The 19044-nt window shown below is 53.2% G+C and overlaps 1 protein-coding gene across 2 annotated transcripts in view; it reads left to right on the top strand.

The window, feature by feature from the left end:
- Window positions 1-15711, top strand: part of syt3 (synaptotagmin III) — a 38073-nt gene extending 22362 nt beyond the window's left edge. For both annotated transcript variants that reach the window (XM_088646317.1, XM_088646318.1), the window contains exons 4-13: window positions 84-599; window positions 1254-1365; window positions 2608-2796; window positions 4320-4446; window positions 6295-6513; window positions 6931-7051; window positions 8910-9081; window positions 9230-9359; window positions 9933-10024; window positions 12487-15711. In XM_088646317.1, the coding sequence (XP_088502443.1) occupies window positions 84-599; window positions 1254-1365; window positions 2608-2796; window positions 4320-4446; window positions 6295-6513; window positions 6931-7051; window positions 8910-9081; window positions 9230-9359; window positions 9933-10019 (1673 nt within the window). In that variant the 3' untranslated portion in view covers window positions 10020-10024; window positions 12487-15711. The remainder of the gene's footprint in view (window positions 1-83; window positions 600-1253; window positions 1366-2607; window positions 2797-4319; window positions 4447-6294; window positions 6514-6930; window positions 7052-8909; window positions 9082-9229; window positions 9360-9932; window positions 10025-12486) is intronic.
- The last annotated feature ends 3333 nt before the right edge of the window (window positions 15712-19044 follow it).

The raw sequence follows: 19044 nt of genomic DNA, 5'->3' as shown, positions 1-19044 counted from the left end.
ACCCCTCTCTCTCAGTGCAGTGTTAATGTACTGGAGTGTCCAGTCAGTGTGTGTGTATTAACCCCTCTCTCTCTGGGTTTCAGATATCTCCGTCAGTCTGCTGTCTGTCATCGTGACCTTCTGCGGGATCGTCCTGCTCAGCGTCTCTCTCTTCGTCTCCTGGAAGCTCTGCTGGGTCCCCTGGCGAGACAAGGGCGGGTCAGCGGTCGGCTCGGGCGGCCTCAGCCTGACCTCGGGCCTGCTCGGCGGGGTGGGGGGCGGCGGCGGCGGCGGCGGCGGCGGCTCGTCCCTCCTGCCCCCCCTCCTGCAGCGGAAGGAGACGCACTCCTCCTCCTCCCTGTACCCCTCCCTCTCCTCCTCCCAGCCCCCGCCCCCCGGGCAGCACCCCCACTTCTCCGAGCTGCTGGGGGGGGAGCGTGTCGAAGTGGGCGGGGGAGGCGGAGGGGGGGGGTGTGGGGGTGCGGGGACCGGGGTTGGGGGTGTCGGGGGTGTCGGGGGCGTCGGGGGTGTCGGGGGCGTCGGGGGCGTTGGGGGACCCCAGCCTGAGATGCCGGAACATTCCTACCTGGATATGGACTGCTACCCCGCCACTGGAGGAGGTGAGAGGGTGGGGGCGAGGGGGGCGACGGAGGGGTACAGGAGGGCTGGGGGTCTCGTTGGGGCTCAGTCCCCCCTCTCTCTCCCTGACCTGTCCAGGCTGTGGTGACCGATGAGCAGACACAGGTCCAGCCATCTTCACTGCAGATCTGGAACTGGACAGTTACTTCCAGCACATGAACCTGTCTCTGTACTCCTCTCTCTCTCTCCTCTCCCTCTCCTTTCTCTCCTCCCTCTCTCTCCCTCTCCTTTCTCTCTTCTCCCTCACCCTCTCCTCCCTCTCTCTCCCCTCTTTCCTCTCTCTCTCCTCTCCCTCTCCTTTCTCTCCTCCCTCTCTCTCCCTCTCCTTTCTCTCCTCTCCACCCTCTCTCCTCTCTCTCTCCTTTCTCTCCTCTCCTCTCCCTCTCCTTCCTCTCCTCTCTCTCCTTTCTCTCCTCTCCTCTCCCTCTCCTTCCTCTCCTCTCTCCTCTGTCTCCTGTCTCTTTCCTCTCTCTCTCCTCTCTCCTCTACCTCTCCTTCCTCTCCTCTCCCTCTCCTTCCTCTCCTCTCTCCTCTGTCTCCTGTCTCTTTCCTCTCTCTCTCTCCTCTCTCCTCTCCCTCTCCTTCCTCTCCTCTCTCCTCTGTCTCCTCCCTCTCTCCTCTCTCCTCTCTCTCAGGGCTGAAGATGAGCCAGACCTCTCCTGAACTCCCTCCAGCCTCTGACTCCAGTGCCTCCCAGCCTCACCGAGAGCTTCCCAACGCACACTCCCAGCAGCAGGTCACCGCGAGGTCAGCCCCCCCCCACTCCTCCCTCTCTCTTCTCCTATCTCCCCCTCCTCTCTCTCCCTCTCAATTCAATTTCAATTCAATTCAATTCCAGGTGCTTTATGAGCATGACCGATGGGTACAATCGGTGTTGCCAAAGCAAATAAAAATAATAAAATTAACAAAACATAAAATAAATAAATAAATAATAACAAACAACAAAACCATATCATAAAATATTCAAATATAGTGTAAACATATTGAACATTACTGGGAGACAAGCTCACTGTTCCTCAGGCTGGGACAGGAGATCACACACTGTATTATTATTATTGAGAGACAGGCTCACTGTCTGTTCCTCAGGCTGGGACAGGAGATCACACACTGTATTATTATTATTGAGAGACGGGCTCACTGTCTGTTCCTCAGGCTGGGACAGGAGATCACACACTGTATTATTATTATTGAGAGACGGGCTCACTGTCTGTTCCTCAGGCTGGGACAGGAGATCACACACTGTTATTATTATTGAGAGACAGGCTCACTGTTCCTCAGGCTGGGACAGGAGATCACACACTGTTATTATTATTGAGAGACAGGCTCATTGTCTGTTCTTCAGGCTGGGACTCCTCTCTCCCCATCTGCTCCTCTCTCCCTCTTTCTCCCCTCTCTCTCTCTGTCTCCTCCTGTGTCTCTTCTCTCCCTCTCTCTGTCTCCTCCTGCATTTCCTCTCTCACTCCTCTCTCTCCCTCTCTCTCTGTCTTCTCCTGCGTCTCCTCTCACTCCTCCCCCCCCTCTCTGTCTCCTCCTGCGTCTCCTCTCCCCCCCCCGTCTCCTCCTGCGTCTCCTCTCTCACCTCTCTCTCTGTCTCCTCCTGCGTCTCCTCTCTCACTCCTCTCTCCCCTCTCTCTCTCTGTCTCCTCCTGCGTCTCCTCTCTCCCCTCTCTCACTCTGTGTCCTCCTGCGTCTCCTCTCTCCCCTCTCTCTCTCTGTCTCCTCCTGCGTCTCCTCTCTCTTTCTCTGTCTCCTCCTGCGTCTCCTCTCTCACCTCTCTCTCTGTCTCCTCCTGCGTCTCCTCTCTCACTCCTCTCCTCCCCCCTCTCTGTCTCCTCCTGCGTCTCCTCTCTCACTCCTCTCCCCTCTCTCTCCCTGTCTCCTCCTGCGTCTCCTCTCTCACTCCTCTCCCCTCTCTCTCTCTGTCTCCTCCTGCGTCTCCTCTCTCACTCCTCTCCCCCCTCTCTCTCCCTCCTCTCCCCACACCCCCAGGCCCAGGCCCATGACCCACCAGCTGTCCAGCCCGGACTTCCACAGCGACGAGAAGACGGAGCAGCTGACCAGCATCGGGCAGATCAAGCCGGAACTGTACCGGCTGCGGCAGGAGGGGCCGGGGGACGGCAAACAGGGTGGCGCAGGAAACTGCGGCCAGATCAGCTTCCTGCTGAGATACGCCTACAAGTAAGAGGGGGGGAGAGTGAGGGTTCGAGGGGAGAGAGACTGAGGGTTCGAGGGGAGAGAGACTGAGGGTTCGAGAGGAGAGAGACTGAGGGTTCGAGGGGAGAGAGACTGAGGGTTCGAGAGGAGACAGACTGAGGGTTCGAGAGGAGACAGACTGAGGGTTCAGGAGGAGACAGACTGAGGGTTCAAGAGGAGAGACTAGAGAGACAGGGTTCAGGAGGAGAGTGACTGAGGGTTCGAGAGGAGACAGACTGAGGGTTCAGGAGGAGACAGACTGAGGGTTCGAGGAGGCAGAGCAGAGTGACTGAGGGATCGAGAGGAGACAGACTGAGGGTTCAGGAGGAGACAGACTGAGGGTTCGAGGAGGCAGAGCAGAGTGACTGAGGCTTCGAGAGGAGACAGACTGAGGGTTCAGGAGGAGACAGACTGAGGGTTCAGGAGGAGACAGACTGAGGGTTCGAGGAGGCAGAGCAGAGTGACTGAGGGTTCCAGAGGAGACAGACTGAGGGTTCAGGAGGAGACAGACTGAGGGTTCGAGGAGGCAGAGCAGAGTGACTGAGGCTTCGAGAGGAGACAGACTGAGGGTTCAGGAGGAGACAGACTGAGGGTTCAGGAGGAGACAGACTGAGGGTTCAAGAGGAGAGACTAGAGAGACAGGGTTCAGGAGAAGACAGACTGAGGGTTCAGGAGGAGACAGACTGAGGGTTCGAGGAGGCAGAGGAGAGTGACTGAGGGTTCGAGAGGAGACAGACTGAGGGTTCAGGAGGAGACAGACTGAGGGTTCAAGGAGGCAGAGGAGAGTGACTGAGGGTTCAAGAGGAGACAGACTGAGGGTTCAGGAGGAGACAGACTGAGGGTTCGAGGAGGCAGAGGAGAGCGACTGAGGGTTCGAGAGGGTGGAGAAGAGAGACTGAGGGTTCCAGAGGAGACAGACTGAGGGTTCAGGAGGAGACAGACTGAGGGTTCGAGAGGGTGAAGGAGAGAGACTGAGGGTTCCAGAGGAGACAGACTGAGGGTTCCAGAGGGTGAAGGAGAGAGACTGAGGGTTCCAGAGGAGAGAGATGGACAGGAAGACAGACAGCAGAGAACGCGATTGTAAATCTGTGCTGCCGTGTATCCACGGTTGTCCCTCGGTTCGTGTTTTACATTTTGGTCATATATGCATAATCTAAATTTATGTTAAAGGGCATCTTGGGAACTGTAGGCCATTCGCAGTGCATCAAAGCGGTAGGACATTGCAGTCTGGGAATTGTATTCAATTTGCACTGCATCAAAGCCGATGTGTGGTGCCAGACTGCACCCTGGGAAATGCAGTCTATTAGCAGTCCATCAAAGTCATTGGCAGAGAGAGGCAGTCTGGGAGTCGCGGTGTTGTTAACGGTGTATCGGAGCCGGGCACAGCTGCGGGCGGGGAGTCTCCGGGGGAGTGCGTGCGTCTCCTCTCCAGCTCCGGCCGACAGAAATGTGCCCCTGTCGCGGTGCGTGCCCTCTGGAACGCGCGCTGTCTGTCCTGTGTGTTCCAGCACGGAGCAGCTGGTGGTGAAGATCCTGAAGGCTCTCGATCTGCCTGCAAAGGATGCCAACGGGTTTTCTGACCCCTACGTGAAAATATACCTCCTCCCGGACCGCAAGAAGAAATTCCAGACCAAGGTATGACGCGCGATCTCTCTGCCTGATCTCTTCTCCGCGCCTCTGTGTTAATCGCCGACCCCCCCCCCCCCGCCCCCACTTCCCTGAGCACAAAACACAGACTCGAACCTCAGGGATCACCTTTCAGGGCTCAGGACTCTGGGCACTAACACCTGGAACCAAGTCAGTGTTCAGCACCCTGGGCGGTACAGACCGTGTTCAGGACTGTGGTCAGTACTGCTGAGAGCCCAGTCAGAGTTCAGGACAGTGGTCAGTACTGCAGAGAGCCCAGTCAGAGTTCAAGCCCGTACTCAGTCAGTACCGCTGAGAGCCCAGTCAGTGTTCAGGACAGTGGTCAGTACTGCTGAGAGCCCAGTCAGAGTTCAAGCCCGTGCTCAGTCAGTACTGCTGAGAGCCCAGTCAGTGTTCAGGACTGTGGTCAGTACTGCTGAGAGCCCAGTCAGAGTTCAGGACAGTGGTCAGTACTGCTGAGAGCCCAGTCAGAGTTCAGGACAGTGGTCAGTACTGCTGAGAGCCCAGTGAGAGTTCAAGCCCGTGCTCTGTCAGTACTGCTGAGAGCCCAGTCAGAGTTCAGGACAGTGGTCAGTACTGCTGAGAGCCCAGTCAGAGTTCAAGCCCGTGCTCTGTCAGTACTGCTGAGAGCCCAGTCAGAGTTCAGGACAGTGGTCAGTACTGCTGAGAGCCCAGTCAGAGTTCAGGACAGTGGTCAGTACTGCTGAGAGCCCAGTCAGAGTTCAGGACAGTGGTCAGTACTGCTGAGAGCCCAGTGAGAGTTCAAGCCCGTGCTCTGTCAGTACTGCTGAGAGCCCAGTCAGAGTTCAGGACAGTGGTCAGTACTGCTGAGAGCCCAGTCAGAGTTCAAGCCCGTGCTCTGTCAGTACTGCTGAGAGCCCAGTCAGAGTTCAAGCCCGTACTCTGTCAGTACTGCTGAGAGCCCAGTCAGACTCCAGGCCCATCGTCAGTACTGTAGATAAGATCAGATCACTTTATTGGCCAGATACAATGTCTTGCATAAGGAATTTGTCTTTTCACAGACCCCAGCTTGCTCTCCATGAGAGAGAAGGGAGAGAGAAGCTGGGGGTCAGAGCGCAGGGTCGGCCATTTATACGGCGCCCCTGGAGCAGCTGGGGTGAAGGGCCTGGCTCAGGGGCCCAACAGAGTAGGATTCCTCTGCTGGCCGCGGGATTCGAACCGGCAACCTTCCAGCCACAGTTTAGGACAGTGGGCAGTACTGTTGAGAGCCCAGTCAGAGTTCAGGACTGTGTTCAGTACTGCTGAGATCATAGTCAGAGTTCAGCACCATGGTCAGTACTGCTGAGAGCTCAGTCAGAGTTCAGGAGAGTGGTCGGTCAATACTGCAGAGAGCTCAGTCAGAGTTCAGGACAGTGGTCAATACTGCTGAGACCCCAATCAGTGTTCAGCACCATGGTCAGTACTGCTGAGAGCCCAGTCAGAGTTCAGCACCATGGTCAGTAATGCTGAGAGCTCAGTCAGAGTTCAGAACAGTGGTCAATACTGCTGAGACCCCAATCAGTGTTCAGCACCATGGTCAGAACTGCTGATAGCCTAGTCAGAGTTCAGGACTGTGGTCAATACTGCAGAGAGCCCAGTCAGAGTTCAGCACCATGGTCAGTACTGCTGAGAGCTCAGTCAGAGTTCAGGACAGTGGTCGGTCAATACTGCAGAGAGCCCAGTCAGAGTTCAGAACTGTGGTCAGTACTGCTGAGAGCCCAGTCAGAGTTCAGGACTGTGGTCAGTACTGCTGAGAGCCAGGTCAGTGCTGTGCAGTGGACAGCGGTCAGTGCTGCTGGGAGCCCTCCTCTGACTGGGCCCCTGCTCCTCGCCCAGGTGCACAGGAAGACGCTGAACCCCGTGTTCAACGAGACGTTCCAGTTCAGCGTGCCCTTCAGCGAGCTGCACAGCCGTAAGCTGCACTTCTCCGTCTACGACTTCGACCGCTTCTCGCGCCACGACCTCATCGGCCAGGTGGTGCTGGACAACCTGCTGGAGTTCAGCGAGGGGGCCGGGGACAAACCTGTCTGGAGGGACATCGTTGAGGGAACAGCGGTACGTCAGTGTGTCTGTATGAACCCCTCTCTCTCTCTCAGTGCAGTGTTCATGTACTGGAGTGTCCAGTCAGTGTGTGTGTATTAACCCCTCTTTCTCTCAGTGCAGTGTTCATGTACTGGAGTGTCCAGTCAGTGTGTCTGTATTAACCCCTCTCTCTCTCAGTGCAGTGTTAATGTACTGGAGTGTCCAGTCAGTGCGTGTGTATTAACCCCCCTCTCTCTCAGTGCAGTGTTAATGTACTGGAGTGTCCAGTCAGTGTGTCTGTATGAACCCCTCTCTCTCAGTGCAGTGTTAATGTACTGGAGTGTCCAGTCAGTGTGTCTGTATTAACCCCTCTCTCTCAGTGCAGTGTTAATTTACTGTGGTGTATTGTCTTGTAATGTACAGTAACCTCCTTCTCTCTTCCTCTCCCAGGAGAAAGCTGATCTAGGGGAGCTGAATTTCTCCCTCTGTTATCTCCCTACTGCTGGCAGACTCACGGCCACCATCATCAAGGCCACAAACCTGAAGGCCATGGACCTCACTGGATTCTCCGGTACAGAATTGAGTCTTATCTTCTAGTCAACAGACACAGAATCGAAAGTTTTAAGACATTTGTCTGGCAGTGACCTCCACTGCTTGAGAGAGTATGTTAGCCTTTTGTGCATCATCTGATGCTCTGTGAGTCTCAGTGCCTGACAGGAGAGGTTTCTTACTCTGGGATGTTGGGCTGCGAAGCAGAGTGGTCTTATGCTGGATCAGGACCCAAAGGATACGGATGGAATTGTTTTCAGGATGAGAGAGCTCTCGGAGATCACTGTCAGGATGAGAGAGCTCTCGGAGATCACTGTCAGGATGAGAGAGCTCTCGGAGATCACTGTCAGGATGAGAGAGCTCTCAGAGATCACTGTCAGGATGAGAGAGCTCTCAGAGATCGCTGTCAGGATGAGAGAGATCTCAGAGATCACTGTCAGGATGAGTGAGCACTCGGAGATCACTGTCAGGATGAGAGAGCTCTCAGAGATCACTGTCAGGATGAGAGAGCTCTCGGAGATCACTGTCAGGATGAGAGAGCTCTCAGAGATCGCTGTGAGGATGAGAGAGCTCTCAGAGATCACTGTGAGGATGAGAGAGCTCTCAGAGATCACTGTGAGGATGAGAGAGCTCTCAGAGATCACTGTCAGGATGAGAGAGCTCTCAGAGATCACTGTCAGGATGAGAGAGCTCTCGGAGATCACTGTCAGGATGAGAGAGCTCTCAGAGATCGGTGTGAGGATGAGAGAGCTCTCAGAGATCGGTGTGAGGATGAGAGAGCTCTCAGAGATCACTGTGAGGATGAGAGAGCTCTCAGAGATCACTGTGAGGATGAGAGAGCTCTCGGAGATCACTGTCAGGATGAGAGAGCTCTCAGAGATCACTGTCAGGATGAGAGAGCTCTCAGAGATCACTGTCAGGATGAGAGAGCTCTCGGAGATCACTGTCAGGATGAGAGAGCTCTCAGAGATCACTGTCAGGATGAGAGAGCTCTCGGAGATCACCGTCAGGATGAGAGAGCTCTCAGAGATCACTGTCAGGATGAGAGAGATCTCAGAGATCACTGTCAGGATGAGTGAGCACTCAGAGATCACTGTCAGGATGAGAGAGCTCTCGGAGATCACTGTCAGGATGAGAGAGCTCTCGGAGATCACCGTCAGGATGAGAGAGCTCTCGGAGATCACCGTCAGGATGAGAGAGCTCTCGGAGATCACTGTCAGGATGAGAGAGATCTCAGAGATCACTGTCAGGATGAGTGAGCACTCAGAGATCACTGTCAGGATGAGAGAGCTCTCAGAGATCACTGTGAGGACGAGAGAGCTCTCAGAGATCACTGTCAGGATGAGAGAGCTCTCAGAGATCACTGTGAGGACGAGAGAGCTCTCAGAGATCACTGTCAGGATGAGAGAGCTCTCAGAGATCACTGTCAGGATGAGAGAGCTCTCAGAGATCACTGTCAGGATGAGAGAGCTCTCAGAGATCACTGACAGGATGAGAGAGCTCTCAGAGATCACTGTGAGGATGAGAGAGCTCTCAGAGATCACTGTGAGGATGAGAGAGCTCTCAGAGATCACTGTCAGGATGAGAGAGCTCTCAGAGATCACTGTGAGGATGAGAGAGCTCTCAGAGATCACTGTCAGGATGAGAGAGCTCTCAGAGATCACTGTCAGGATGAGAGAGCTCTCAGAGATCACTGACAGGATGAGAGAGCTCTCAGAGATCACTGTGAGGATGAGAGAGCTCTCAGAGATCACTGTGAGGATGAGAGAGCTCTCAGAGATCACTGTCAGGATGAGAGAGTCTCTGCGGCAACATTTTCTGTCATGTGGGACAGAAACGTCTCTCCTCAGACTCTCTCTCCCTCTCTCTCTCTCGCTCAGACCCCTACGTCAAGGCCTCTCTGATCTGCGAGGGGCGCCGCCTCAAGAAGAGGAAGACCTCGATCAAGAAGAACACGCTGAACCCCACCTACAACGAGGCGCTGGTGTTCGACATCCCCAACGAGAACATCGACAGCGTCTCGCTGATCATCGCCGTCATGGACTACGACTGGTGAGCGGGCCGGGCCGTGTCCGAACCGGGCCGGGCGCCCCAGGTGGCCCCCGACGCAGAGCGCTCGTCCCTCCGGACCCTCTCTCCCCCCCCCCCGCCGCCTCGTCCCCGTGCCCGCGGGAGACTAACCCGCCCGTCTCTGTCTTAGCATCGGCCACAACGAGGTGATCGGGATGTGTCGGGTGGGCAGCGACGCCGAGGGCCCGGGCAGGGAGCACTGGAACGCCATGCTGGCCAACCCCCGCAAACCCATTGAGCACTGGCACCAGCTGGTGGAGGTACTGTACTCACCACCCCCCCAGTGCAGTGTTCATGTACTGGAGTGTCCAGTCAGTGTGTCTGTATGAACCCCTCTCTCTCTCTCAGTGCAGTGTTCATGTACTGGAGTGTCCAGTCAGTGTGTCTGTATGAACCCCTCTCTCTCTCAGTGCAGTGTTACTGTACTGGAGTGTCCAGTCAGTGTGTCTGTATGAACCCCTCTCTCTCTCAGTGCAGTGTTAATGTACTGGAGTGTCCAGTCAGTGTGTGTGTATGAACCCCTCTCTCTCTCAGTGCAGTGTTAATGTACTGGAGTGTCCAGTCAGTGTGTCTGTATGAACCCCTCTCTCTCTCAGTGCAGTGTTAATGTACTGGAGTGTCCAGTCAGTGTGTGTGTATGAACCCCTCTCTCTCTCTCAGTGCAGTGTTAATGTACTGGAGTGTCCAGTCAGTGTGTCTGTATTAACCCCTCTCTCTCTCAGTGCAGTGTTAATGTACTGGAGTGTCCAGTCAGTGTGTCTGTATGAACCCCTCTCTCTCAGTGCAGTGTTAAGTACTGTAGTAATGGGCTACGCTGTCCACTCTTTGTCCAGGAGAAGACCATGAACACCTATGTATCCAAGAGTGCCACAGCATCACCCAAACCTCACATTGTGGTGGACAGTCCCCACTCTGAGTAGAGAAGGTGAGCTTCTGTTTGTCTGTCTCTCTGATTCTGTGTATTGTCCTGACTCTGCTTGTGTGAGTGTGTGTATGTCTTCGTCTCTCTCATTCTTCAAATGTCTTCCTGTCTCTGGATTTTAGTATGTTCTTGTGTTTACGTTGTGTGTGAGTATGTGTGAGTGTATTGGAGTGTTTTGTATGTTATGTATCTTTGAGTGAGCATGAGAGTATACATGTGAATTTTTCAAGAGAGTTTCTGTGTTTTTGAGTATGAGTGTGTGCGAGTATGTTATCGTGTTTTAGTTTGAATGAGTGTGTGAGTATATTTGAGTGTGGGTGAGAGCATGTGTGTGTGTGTGTGTTGGTCAGTGTGTGCGTGTGAGTGTAAGAGTGTCATTCAGTGTGTGTGTGTATAAGTGTGAGCGAGTATGTGAATGAGAGTCAGTGTGAGTGTTTGTGAATGAGAGTCAGTGAGTGTGAGTGAGTGTGTGTGAGTGTCTGTGAATGAGAGTCAGTGTGAGTGTGTGAGTGTCTGAATGAGAGTCAGTGTGAGTGTGTGTGAGTGTCTGTGAATGAGAGTCAGTTTGTGTGAGTGTAAGTCAGTGTGTGTGGATGAGTGTGAGTGAATGTGTGAAAGAGTGTGAGTGGTGTCTGTGTGTGAGTGAGAGTCAGTGTGTGTGAGTGAGAGTCAGTGTATGTGAGTGTGAGTGAGTGTGAGTGGAGTCTGTGTGTGAGTGAGAGTCAGTGTGTGTGAGTGTGAGTGAGAGTCAGTGTATGTGAGTGTGAGTGGAGTCTGTGTGTGAGTGAGAGTCAGTGTGTGTGAGTGTGTGTGTGGATGAGTGTGAGTGAATGTGTGAAAGAGTGTGAGTGGTGTCTGTGTGTGAGTGTGCTGGAGTGTGAGTGGTGTCTGTGTGTGAGTGAGAGTCAGTGTGTGTGAGTGAGAGTCAGTGTGAGTGTGTGAATGAGTGTGAGTGGGTGTGTAGAGGAGTGAGTGAGAGTCAATGTGAGTGTGTGAGCGGGTGTGTAGATGAGTGAGTGAGAGTCAATGAGTGTGTGAATGAGTGTGAGTGGGTGTGTAGATGAGTGAGTGAGAGTCAATGAGTGTGTGAATGAGTGTGAGTGGGTGTGTAGATGAGTGTGAGTGTGAGTGAGAGTCAATGTGAGTGTGTGAATGAGTGTGAGTGGGTGTGTAGAGGAGTGAGTGAGAGTCAATGTGAGTGTGTGAATGAGTGTGAATGGGTGTGTAGAGGAGTGTGAGTGTGAGTGAGAGTCAGTGTGAGTGTGTGAATGAGTGTGAGTGGGTGTGTAGATGAGTGTGAGTGAGAGTCAATGTGAGTGTGTGAATGAGTGTGAGTGGGTGTGTAGAGGAGTGAGTGAGAGTCAATGTGAGTGTGTGAATGAGTGTGAATGGGTGTGTAGAGGAGTGTGAGTGTGAGTGAGAGTCAGTGTGAGTGTGTGAATGAGTGTGAGTGGGTGTGTAGATGAGTGTGAGTGAGAGTCAATGTGAGTGTGTGAATGAGTGTGAGTGGGTGTGTAGAGGAGTGAGTGAGAGTCAATGTGAGTGTGTGAATGAGTGTGAATGGGTGTGTAGAGGAGTGTGAGTGAGAGTCAATGTGAGTGTGTGAATGAGTGTGAGTGGGTGTGTAGATGAGTGTGAGTGAGAGTCAATGTGAGTGTGTGAATGAGTGTGAGTGGGTGTGTAAAGGAGTGAGTGAGAGTCAATGTGAGTGTGTGAATGAGTGTGAGTGGGTGTGTAGATGAGTGTGAGTGAGAGTCAATGTGAGTGTGTGAATGAGTGTGAGTGGGTGTGTAAAGGAGTGAGTGAGAGTCAATGTGAGTGTGTGAATGAGTGTGAGTGGGTGTGTAGATGAGTGAGTGAGAGTCAATGTGAGTGTGTGAATGAGTGTGAGTGGGTGTGTAGATGAGTGAGTGAGAGTCAATGTGAGTGTGTGAATGAGTGTGAGTGGGTGTGTAGATGAGTGAGTGAGAGTCAATGTGAGTGTGTGAATGAGTGTGAGTGAGAGTCAATGTGAGTGTGTGAATGAGTGTGAGTGGGTGTGTAGATGAGTGAGTGAGAGTCAATGTGAGTGTGTGAATGAGTGTGAGTGGTGTGAGTGTGTGAATGAGTGTGAGTGTGTGAATGAGTGAGAGTCAATGTGAGTGTGTGAATGAGTGTGAGTGGGTGTGTAGAGGAGTGTGAGTGAGAGTCAATGTGAGTGTGTGAATGAGTGTGAGTGGTGTGAGTGTGTGAATGAGTGTGAGTGTGTGAATGAGTGTGAGTGTGAGTGAGAGTCAATGTGAGTGTGTGAATGAGTGTGAGTGGGTGTGTAGAGGAGTGTGAGTGAGAGTCAATGTGAGTGTGTGAATGAGTGTGAGTGGGTGTGTAGATGAGTGAGTGAGAGTCAATGTGAGTGGGTTGTGTGTGCGTGTAGGTGTATCTCTGCAGGTCTGTCACTCTCTGTTCTCCTCTCTCCTCTCTTTCAGGACACTTGAACCTCCTCCCTTCTTCTCCTCCTCCTCTCCTTCTCGCCCGTCTCCTCTGCCCGCCCCTCCCCTCGTGCGCCAGCTGGCAGAGGACGGGACAGACCGCCCCCCGCTGGCAGCCGTCCGCAACACGGCCCCCCCCGCCCCCTCGCTCCAGAAACATCCCCCCAGTTGCGGACCCGAGTCAACGAGCTCGTTAGCGGCACCGTCTCTCGTCCGCCGGAGATCGTCTCGTTTCAGACGGGGCGGGGGGAGGGGGGAGGGGGGGGGTGAGAGGAGGGAGTCGGCGATCCGTCAGCGTAGTTTCACGACCATTCACGAGTACATCGCCGGAGAATGGCGTTTTAGCTGGAGGGAGGGGAACGCTGATAAATCTCACTGTAAGCGCATTTCTCATACCAGTATCTAAGGTGCCAAGACGAGAGCTGTATTGTGCCAATCAATCCGTCTAGCAAGGTTCCGAAAACGGGGGACGTTCGTCCTCGTTCCCAGAGGGAAGGGGACTTGTGACATACCGCGCGTGTTTTGTTTTTTTTTGGGGGGGGGGGCGGGGTGGGGAAGGCGGGGGTTTGCTTCCTGTAGGCTACGGGGACAGGAAGTGCGCGACGCCGAAATCCCTCCCCCACCCTTCAGGAGAGAAAGGGAACCTGCGACCTGTTGATGTCCCTCGCGTCAGATGTTGAGGACAAACAAATGTTGTTGTTTGTTTGTTTGTTTGTTTTTTTTAAAAAGGGGAGCACAGCAGTCAGTGCTGTTTGGCCTCACAAGCTCCTGGGTAGGGGGGGGGGGTCCCGGGTTCGAGTCCGACCGGGCACGCTCCGTGTGACGCGGGACCCCGCCTTTCCTCGCCGGCCGGTGGGCCGGCACCCTCACCGGGGGCAACGACATTCTGGGGCCCTCTGGGACCCTGGCCCTGGGGCTCCCTGTGGCCCCCCCACCGGGAGGAGTGTCTCTCAGATCAGGATGAGCATCAGGGAATCGAAGGAGATGTGAAAAACGCTCATGGGGGACAGTTGGTTGGGACCGGATTGTCCGCGGGAGTTCAGCAGGACAGAGGACAAGGGACCCCAAAAACCGCCCACAAAAAACCCCGGATGCAGGATTATTCAGGAACATTTCTCACTTCCGGGACACGGAGGCTCCTGCACCTGCAAGGTGGAACCCTGTAGGAATGGCAGTGTGGTCTGGGGGGACCCACATCGAGGACGCACCCCTGTGCCACGGAAAATGTTTCCCCTGGGACGGTTATAATTTGGACTTAAACAATTTATTTTTGTCGTATTGCATTATTTCAGGATTCTTCTTCTTGTTATAATATACATCCTTCTTTTGTACTTGGAAGTATTTCACATAGGGATGAAAAGGATCTCTGTACTTCACCGCCATTCTGAGAGGGACAATATTCCTGTACAGATTCACCAGTCTTTCCATGTGTGTGTGTGTTTTAAGTGTATGTTTCTGTGCCTGCATTTCTGTGTGCGTCTCTCTTTTTCTCTTTTCTGTGGTTGGCAGTTTCGTGCGTGAAGCTGAACTGTTTCCCTCCCGCCTTCTCCTCTCTTTCCTCTCCTCGGACGTTTTTCTGGCTTCCAGCTTTCCAAGAGGAACCATTTCCTCCAGGCCTCGTTGCACCACGGGGAGGGGAAGGTCTTCCCTGCCGCACAGTCTGAGAAGTTCCTTTTTGTTTTTGGGCCTGCCTGTGCAACTGTACAAAAGCCCCCCCTCCCCCCCCCGCCACTCTTTAACCTTGCAATGCTAACTGTGTGAAATTGTGTATTTATGTTAAGAGCTACCTATCTGCGTGTGTGTAGAAAAGGAGAAACTTAAATAAGGACAAAAGTGAGGGAAGGATTTTTAAGATGCACCGGTGTTGACCTACAGCTGAGCCGCTCGTCCGATTCCAGTCTGTCTTTCCCAGGACTGTCCTGTCTGCCCCCGTTGCTAGAGAGAGAGACGGGGGAGGGAGAGAGAGAGGGAGGGAGAGAATGATGGAGGTGGGAGTTGAGACGGGGAGCAGGCAGAGGGAGAGGGGGAGCGATGACATCACAGCGATGACATCACAGACTCCCGCGGCGGACCCTAGCCTAGCCCACGGCGATGGCAGCGGCGACAGGCTGTATTAACCCTTCTCTCTCTCAGTGCAGTGTTAATGTACTGTAGTGTCCAGTCAGTGTGTCTGTATGAACCCCTCTCTCTCTCAGTGCAGTGTTAATGTACTGGAGTGACCAGTCAGTGTGTGTGTATGAACCCCTCTCTCTCAGTGCAGTGTTAATGTACTGGAGTGTCCAGTCAGTGTGTCTGTATGAACCCCTCTCTCTCTCTCAGTGCAGTGTTAATGTACTGGAGTGTCCAGTCAGTGTGTGTGTATTAACCCCTCTCTCTCTCCGTGCAGTGTTAATGTACTGGAGTGTCCAGTCAGTGTGTGTGTATTAACCCCTCTCTCTCTCTCAGTGCAGTGTTAATGTACTGGAGTGTCCAGTCAGTGTGTGTGTGTATTAACCCCTCTCTCTCTCAGTGCAGTGTTAATGTACTGGAGTGTCCAGTCAGTGTGTGTGTGTATTAACCCCTCTCTCTCTCAGTGCAGTGTTAATGTACTGTAGTGTCCAGTCAGTGTGTCTGTATTAACCCTTCTCTCTCTCAGTGCAGTGTTAATGTACTGTAGTGTCCAGTCTGTGTGTCTGTATTAACCCCTCTCTCTCTCTCAGTGCAGTGTTAATGTACTGTAGTGTCCAGTCAGTGTGTCTGTATTAACCCCTCTATCTCTCAGTGCAGTGTTCATGTACTGGAGTGTCCAGTCTGTGTGTCTGTATTAACCCCTCTCTCTCTGTCTCTCTCTGGGCAGTGTCAGTACAGTTTCAGGAATGATGTGTGAAACATTTTTGCATGCTTAGATCTGGCATGAGATTTGTCTATCAGAATTTTTAAAAACCAATTAAATTAAAATAAAATTAATGAACCTGAAACCTTGATAATACTACTGATAATAACAACACTAGCTTTTATTGATAATACTGATGATGTTAACAAAAGGGATAACAGTGTTAATAGTGTATACTGAAGAGCTACTTCTGTTTACTTTTTTTATTTACGTATTAGTTTTATTAATGAAAATGTTGAAGAAAGAACAATAAAAATAGCCGATTTTCGTTAAAGAGGCAGTGATGCACTTTGAAAAAGACAATGGACAAGCTGTGAAGATTTCAATAAAGAAAAAGGAAACAGGACAAACTGAGTTGTGTGTTTGTGTGTGCGAGTGTGTGTCTGTTTGCACGAGTGTGTCTATGTTTGTATGAGTGTGTGTGTGACTGTGTGTATGTGTGTTGTGTGGCTGTGTGTTTGTGTGTGTCTGTGTCACTGGAACTCTCCCTCTCTCCCATCTCTCTCCCTCTCTCCTCTATCTCTCCCTCTCTGCACTCCCTCTCCCTCTCTCCTCTATCTCTCTCTCTCCCTCTCTCCTCTATCTCTCTCTCTCTGCACTCTCTCTCCCTCTCTCCTCTATCTCTCTCTCTCTGCACTCTCTCTCCCTCTCTCCTCTATCTATCTCTCTCTGCACTCTCTCTCCCTCTCTCCTCTATCTCTCTCTCCTCTATCTCTCCCTCTCTGCACTCCCTCTCCCTCTCTCCTCTATCTCTCTCTCTCCCTCTCTCCTCTATCTCTCCCTCTCTGCACTCTCTCTCTCCATCTCTCCCTCTCTGCACTCTCTCCCTCTCTCCCTCTCTCCCTGCGTGCTGTCTGCTGAGTGAAGTGTGGCTCTGCAGCAGCTCGCTCATGAATACTTCATGCACACAGGACCTACTTTAACTCTGACTGTGTGTGTGTGTGAGTGAGGGTGTGTGTGTGTCCTGTGATGGACTGGCCCTGGTGTGAGTGTGTGTGTGTCCTGTGATGGACTGGCCCTGGTGTGAGTGTGTGTGTGTGTGTCCTGTGATGGACTGGCCCTGGTGTGTGAGTGTGTGTGTGTCCTGTGATGGACTGGCCCTGGTGTGAGTGTGTGTGTGTGTGTCCTGTGATGGACTGGCCCTGGTGTGTGTGTGTGTGTGTCTGTGTCAGTCCTGTGATGGACTGGCCCTGGTGTGAGAGTGTGTGTGTGTGTGTGTGTGTCCTGTGATGGACTGGCCCTGGTGTGTGAGTGTGTGTGTGTCCTGTGATGGACTGGCCCTGGTGTGTGAGTGTGTGTGTGTCCTGTGATGGACTGGCCCTGGTGTGAGTGTGTGTGTCCTGTGATGGACTGGCCCTGGTGTGTGTGTGTGTGTGTGTGTGTGTGTGTGTGTGTGTGTGTGTGTGTGTGTGTGTGTGTGTGTGTGTGTGTGTGTGTGTGTGTGTGTGTGTGTGTGTGTCCTGCAATGGACTGGCGTCCTGTCCAGGGTGTGTGAGTGTGTGTCCTGTGATGGACTGGCGTCCTGTCCAGGGTGTACCCTGCCTTGTGTCTGTTGCTTGCTGGGATAGACTCTGGTTTGTGAACGTTGTGCGCTGGATTAGTGAGACAGACCCGCACTGCCCCCCCCGAAACGCAGATATTACCCCCACCCCCAGCCCCACGATGGAGCTGTCTGCCGGTCTCTCTCTGTTCCCCCTCTGCGTCTCCTCTGTCCTCAGTCTCTCCCTCCTCCAGCGTCTTCCTAACTCCCAGAAACATCTGCCGCCACCCCCACCCCCCCCCCCCGGCTCCGTGCAGGAGACCGTGAGACAGGCTGACGGAACTCCTCCATCGTCACTCCCTCTCTCCTGAAGAAAGTTTCGTGCTCTGAGATCCCCGCAGGGAGGCAGAAACGATGTTGAAACTGCGCTGAGCCCGAGAGACCGAGACAGACGCAGGCAGACTCCCTGACTGAACTACACACTGACAGCCTGACTGACTGACACTGACTGAACCACACACTGACTAGATAACTAACACCCTGACAGCCTGACTGACACTGACTGAACCACACACTGACTAGATAACTAACACCCTGACAGCCTGACTGACACTGACTGAACCACACACTGACTAGATAACTAACACCCTGACAGCCTGACTGACACTGACTGAACCACACACTGACTAGATAACTAACACCCTGACAGCCTGACTGACACTGACTGAACCACACACTGACTAGATAACTAACACCCTGACAGCCTGACTGACACTGACTGAACCACACACTGACTAGATAACTAACACCCTGACAGCCTGACTGACACTGACTGAACCACACACTGACTAGATAACTAACACCCTGACAGCCTGACTGACACTGACTGAACCACACGCTGACTAGATAACTAACACCCTGACAGCCTGACTGACACTGACTGAACCACACACTGACTAGAACACTAACACCCTGACAGCCTGACTGACACTGACTGAACCACACACTGACTAGATAACTAACACCCTGACAGCCTGACTGACACTGACTAGATAACTAACACCCTGACAGCCTGACTGACACTGACTGAACCACACACTGACTAGATAACTAACACCCTGACAGCCTGACTGACACTGACTGAACCACACACTGACTAGATAACTAACACCCTGACAGCCTGACTGACACTGACTGAACCACACACTGACTAGATAACTAACACCCTGACAGCCTGACTGACACTGACTAGATAACTAACACCCTGACAGCCTGACTGACACTGACTGAACCACACACTGACTAGATAACTAACACCCTGACAGCCTGACTGACTGACACTGACTGACGGACAGACAGGTACCCTGACTGACAGACAGGTACCCTGACTGACTGACGGACAGGTACCCTGACTGACAGACAGACAGGTACCCTGACTGACAGACTGACAGGTACCCTGACTGACAGACGGACAGGTACCCTGACTGACAGACAGGTACCCTGACTGACAGACGGACAGGTACCCTGACTGACTGACGGACAGGTACCCTGACTGACAGACAGGTACCCTGACTGACTGACGGACAGGTACCCTGACTGACGGACAGACAGGTACCCTGACAGACAGACAGGTACCCTGACTGACTGACAGACAGGTACCCTGACTGACAGACAGACAGGTACCCTGACTGACGGACAGGTACCCTGACTGACTGACGGACAGGTACCCTGACTGACTGACTGACAGGTACCCTGACTGACGGACAGGTACCCTGACTGACTGACTGACAGGTACCCTGACTGACGGACAGACAGGTACCCTGACTGACGGACAGACAGGTACCCTGACTGACTGACGGACAGGTACCCTGACTGACTGACTGACAGGTACCCTGACTGACGGACAGGTACCCTGACTGACTGACTGACAGGTACCCTGACTGACTGACGGACAGGTACCCTGACTGACGGACAGACAGGTACCCTGACTGACAGACAGGTACCCTGACTGACTGACTGACAGGTACCCTGACTGACGGACAGGTACCCTGACTGACTGACTGACAGGTACCCTGACTGACGGACAGACAGGTACCCTGACTGACGGACAGACAGGTACCCTGACTGACTGACTGACAGGTACCCTGACTGACGGACAGACAGGTACCCTGACTGACTGACGGACAGGTACCCTGACTGACGG

Source organism: Lepisosteus platostomus, chromosome 9 (genome assembly GCF_059453375.1).
Source record: "Lepisosteus platostomus isolate fLepPlt1 chromosome 9, fLepPlt1.hap1, whole genome shotgun sequence".
Classification (NCBI taxonomy): domain Eukaryota; kingdom Metazoa; phylum Chordata; class Actinopteri; order Semionotiformes; family Lepisosteidae; genus Lepisosteus; species Lepisosteus platostomus.
Note: the sequence above shows the minus strand (reverse complement) of the source record. Positions and strands in the feature narration are given on the sequence as shown.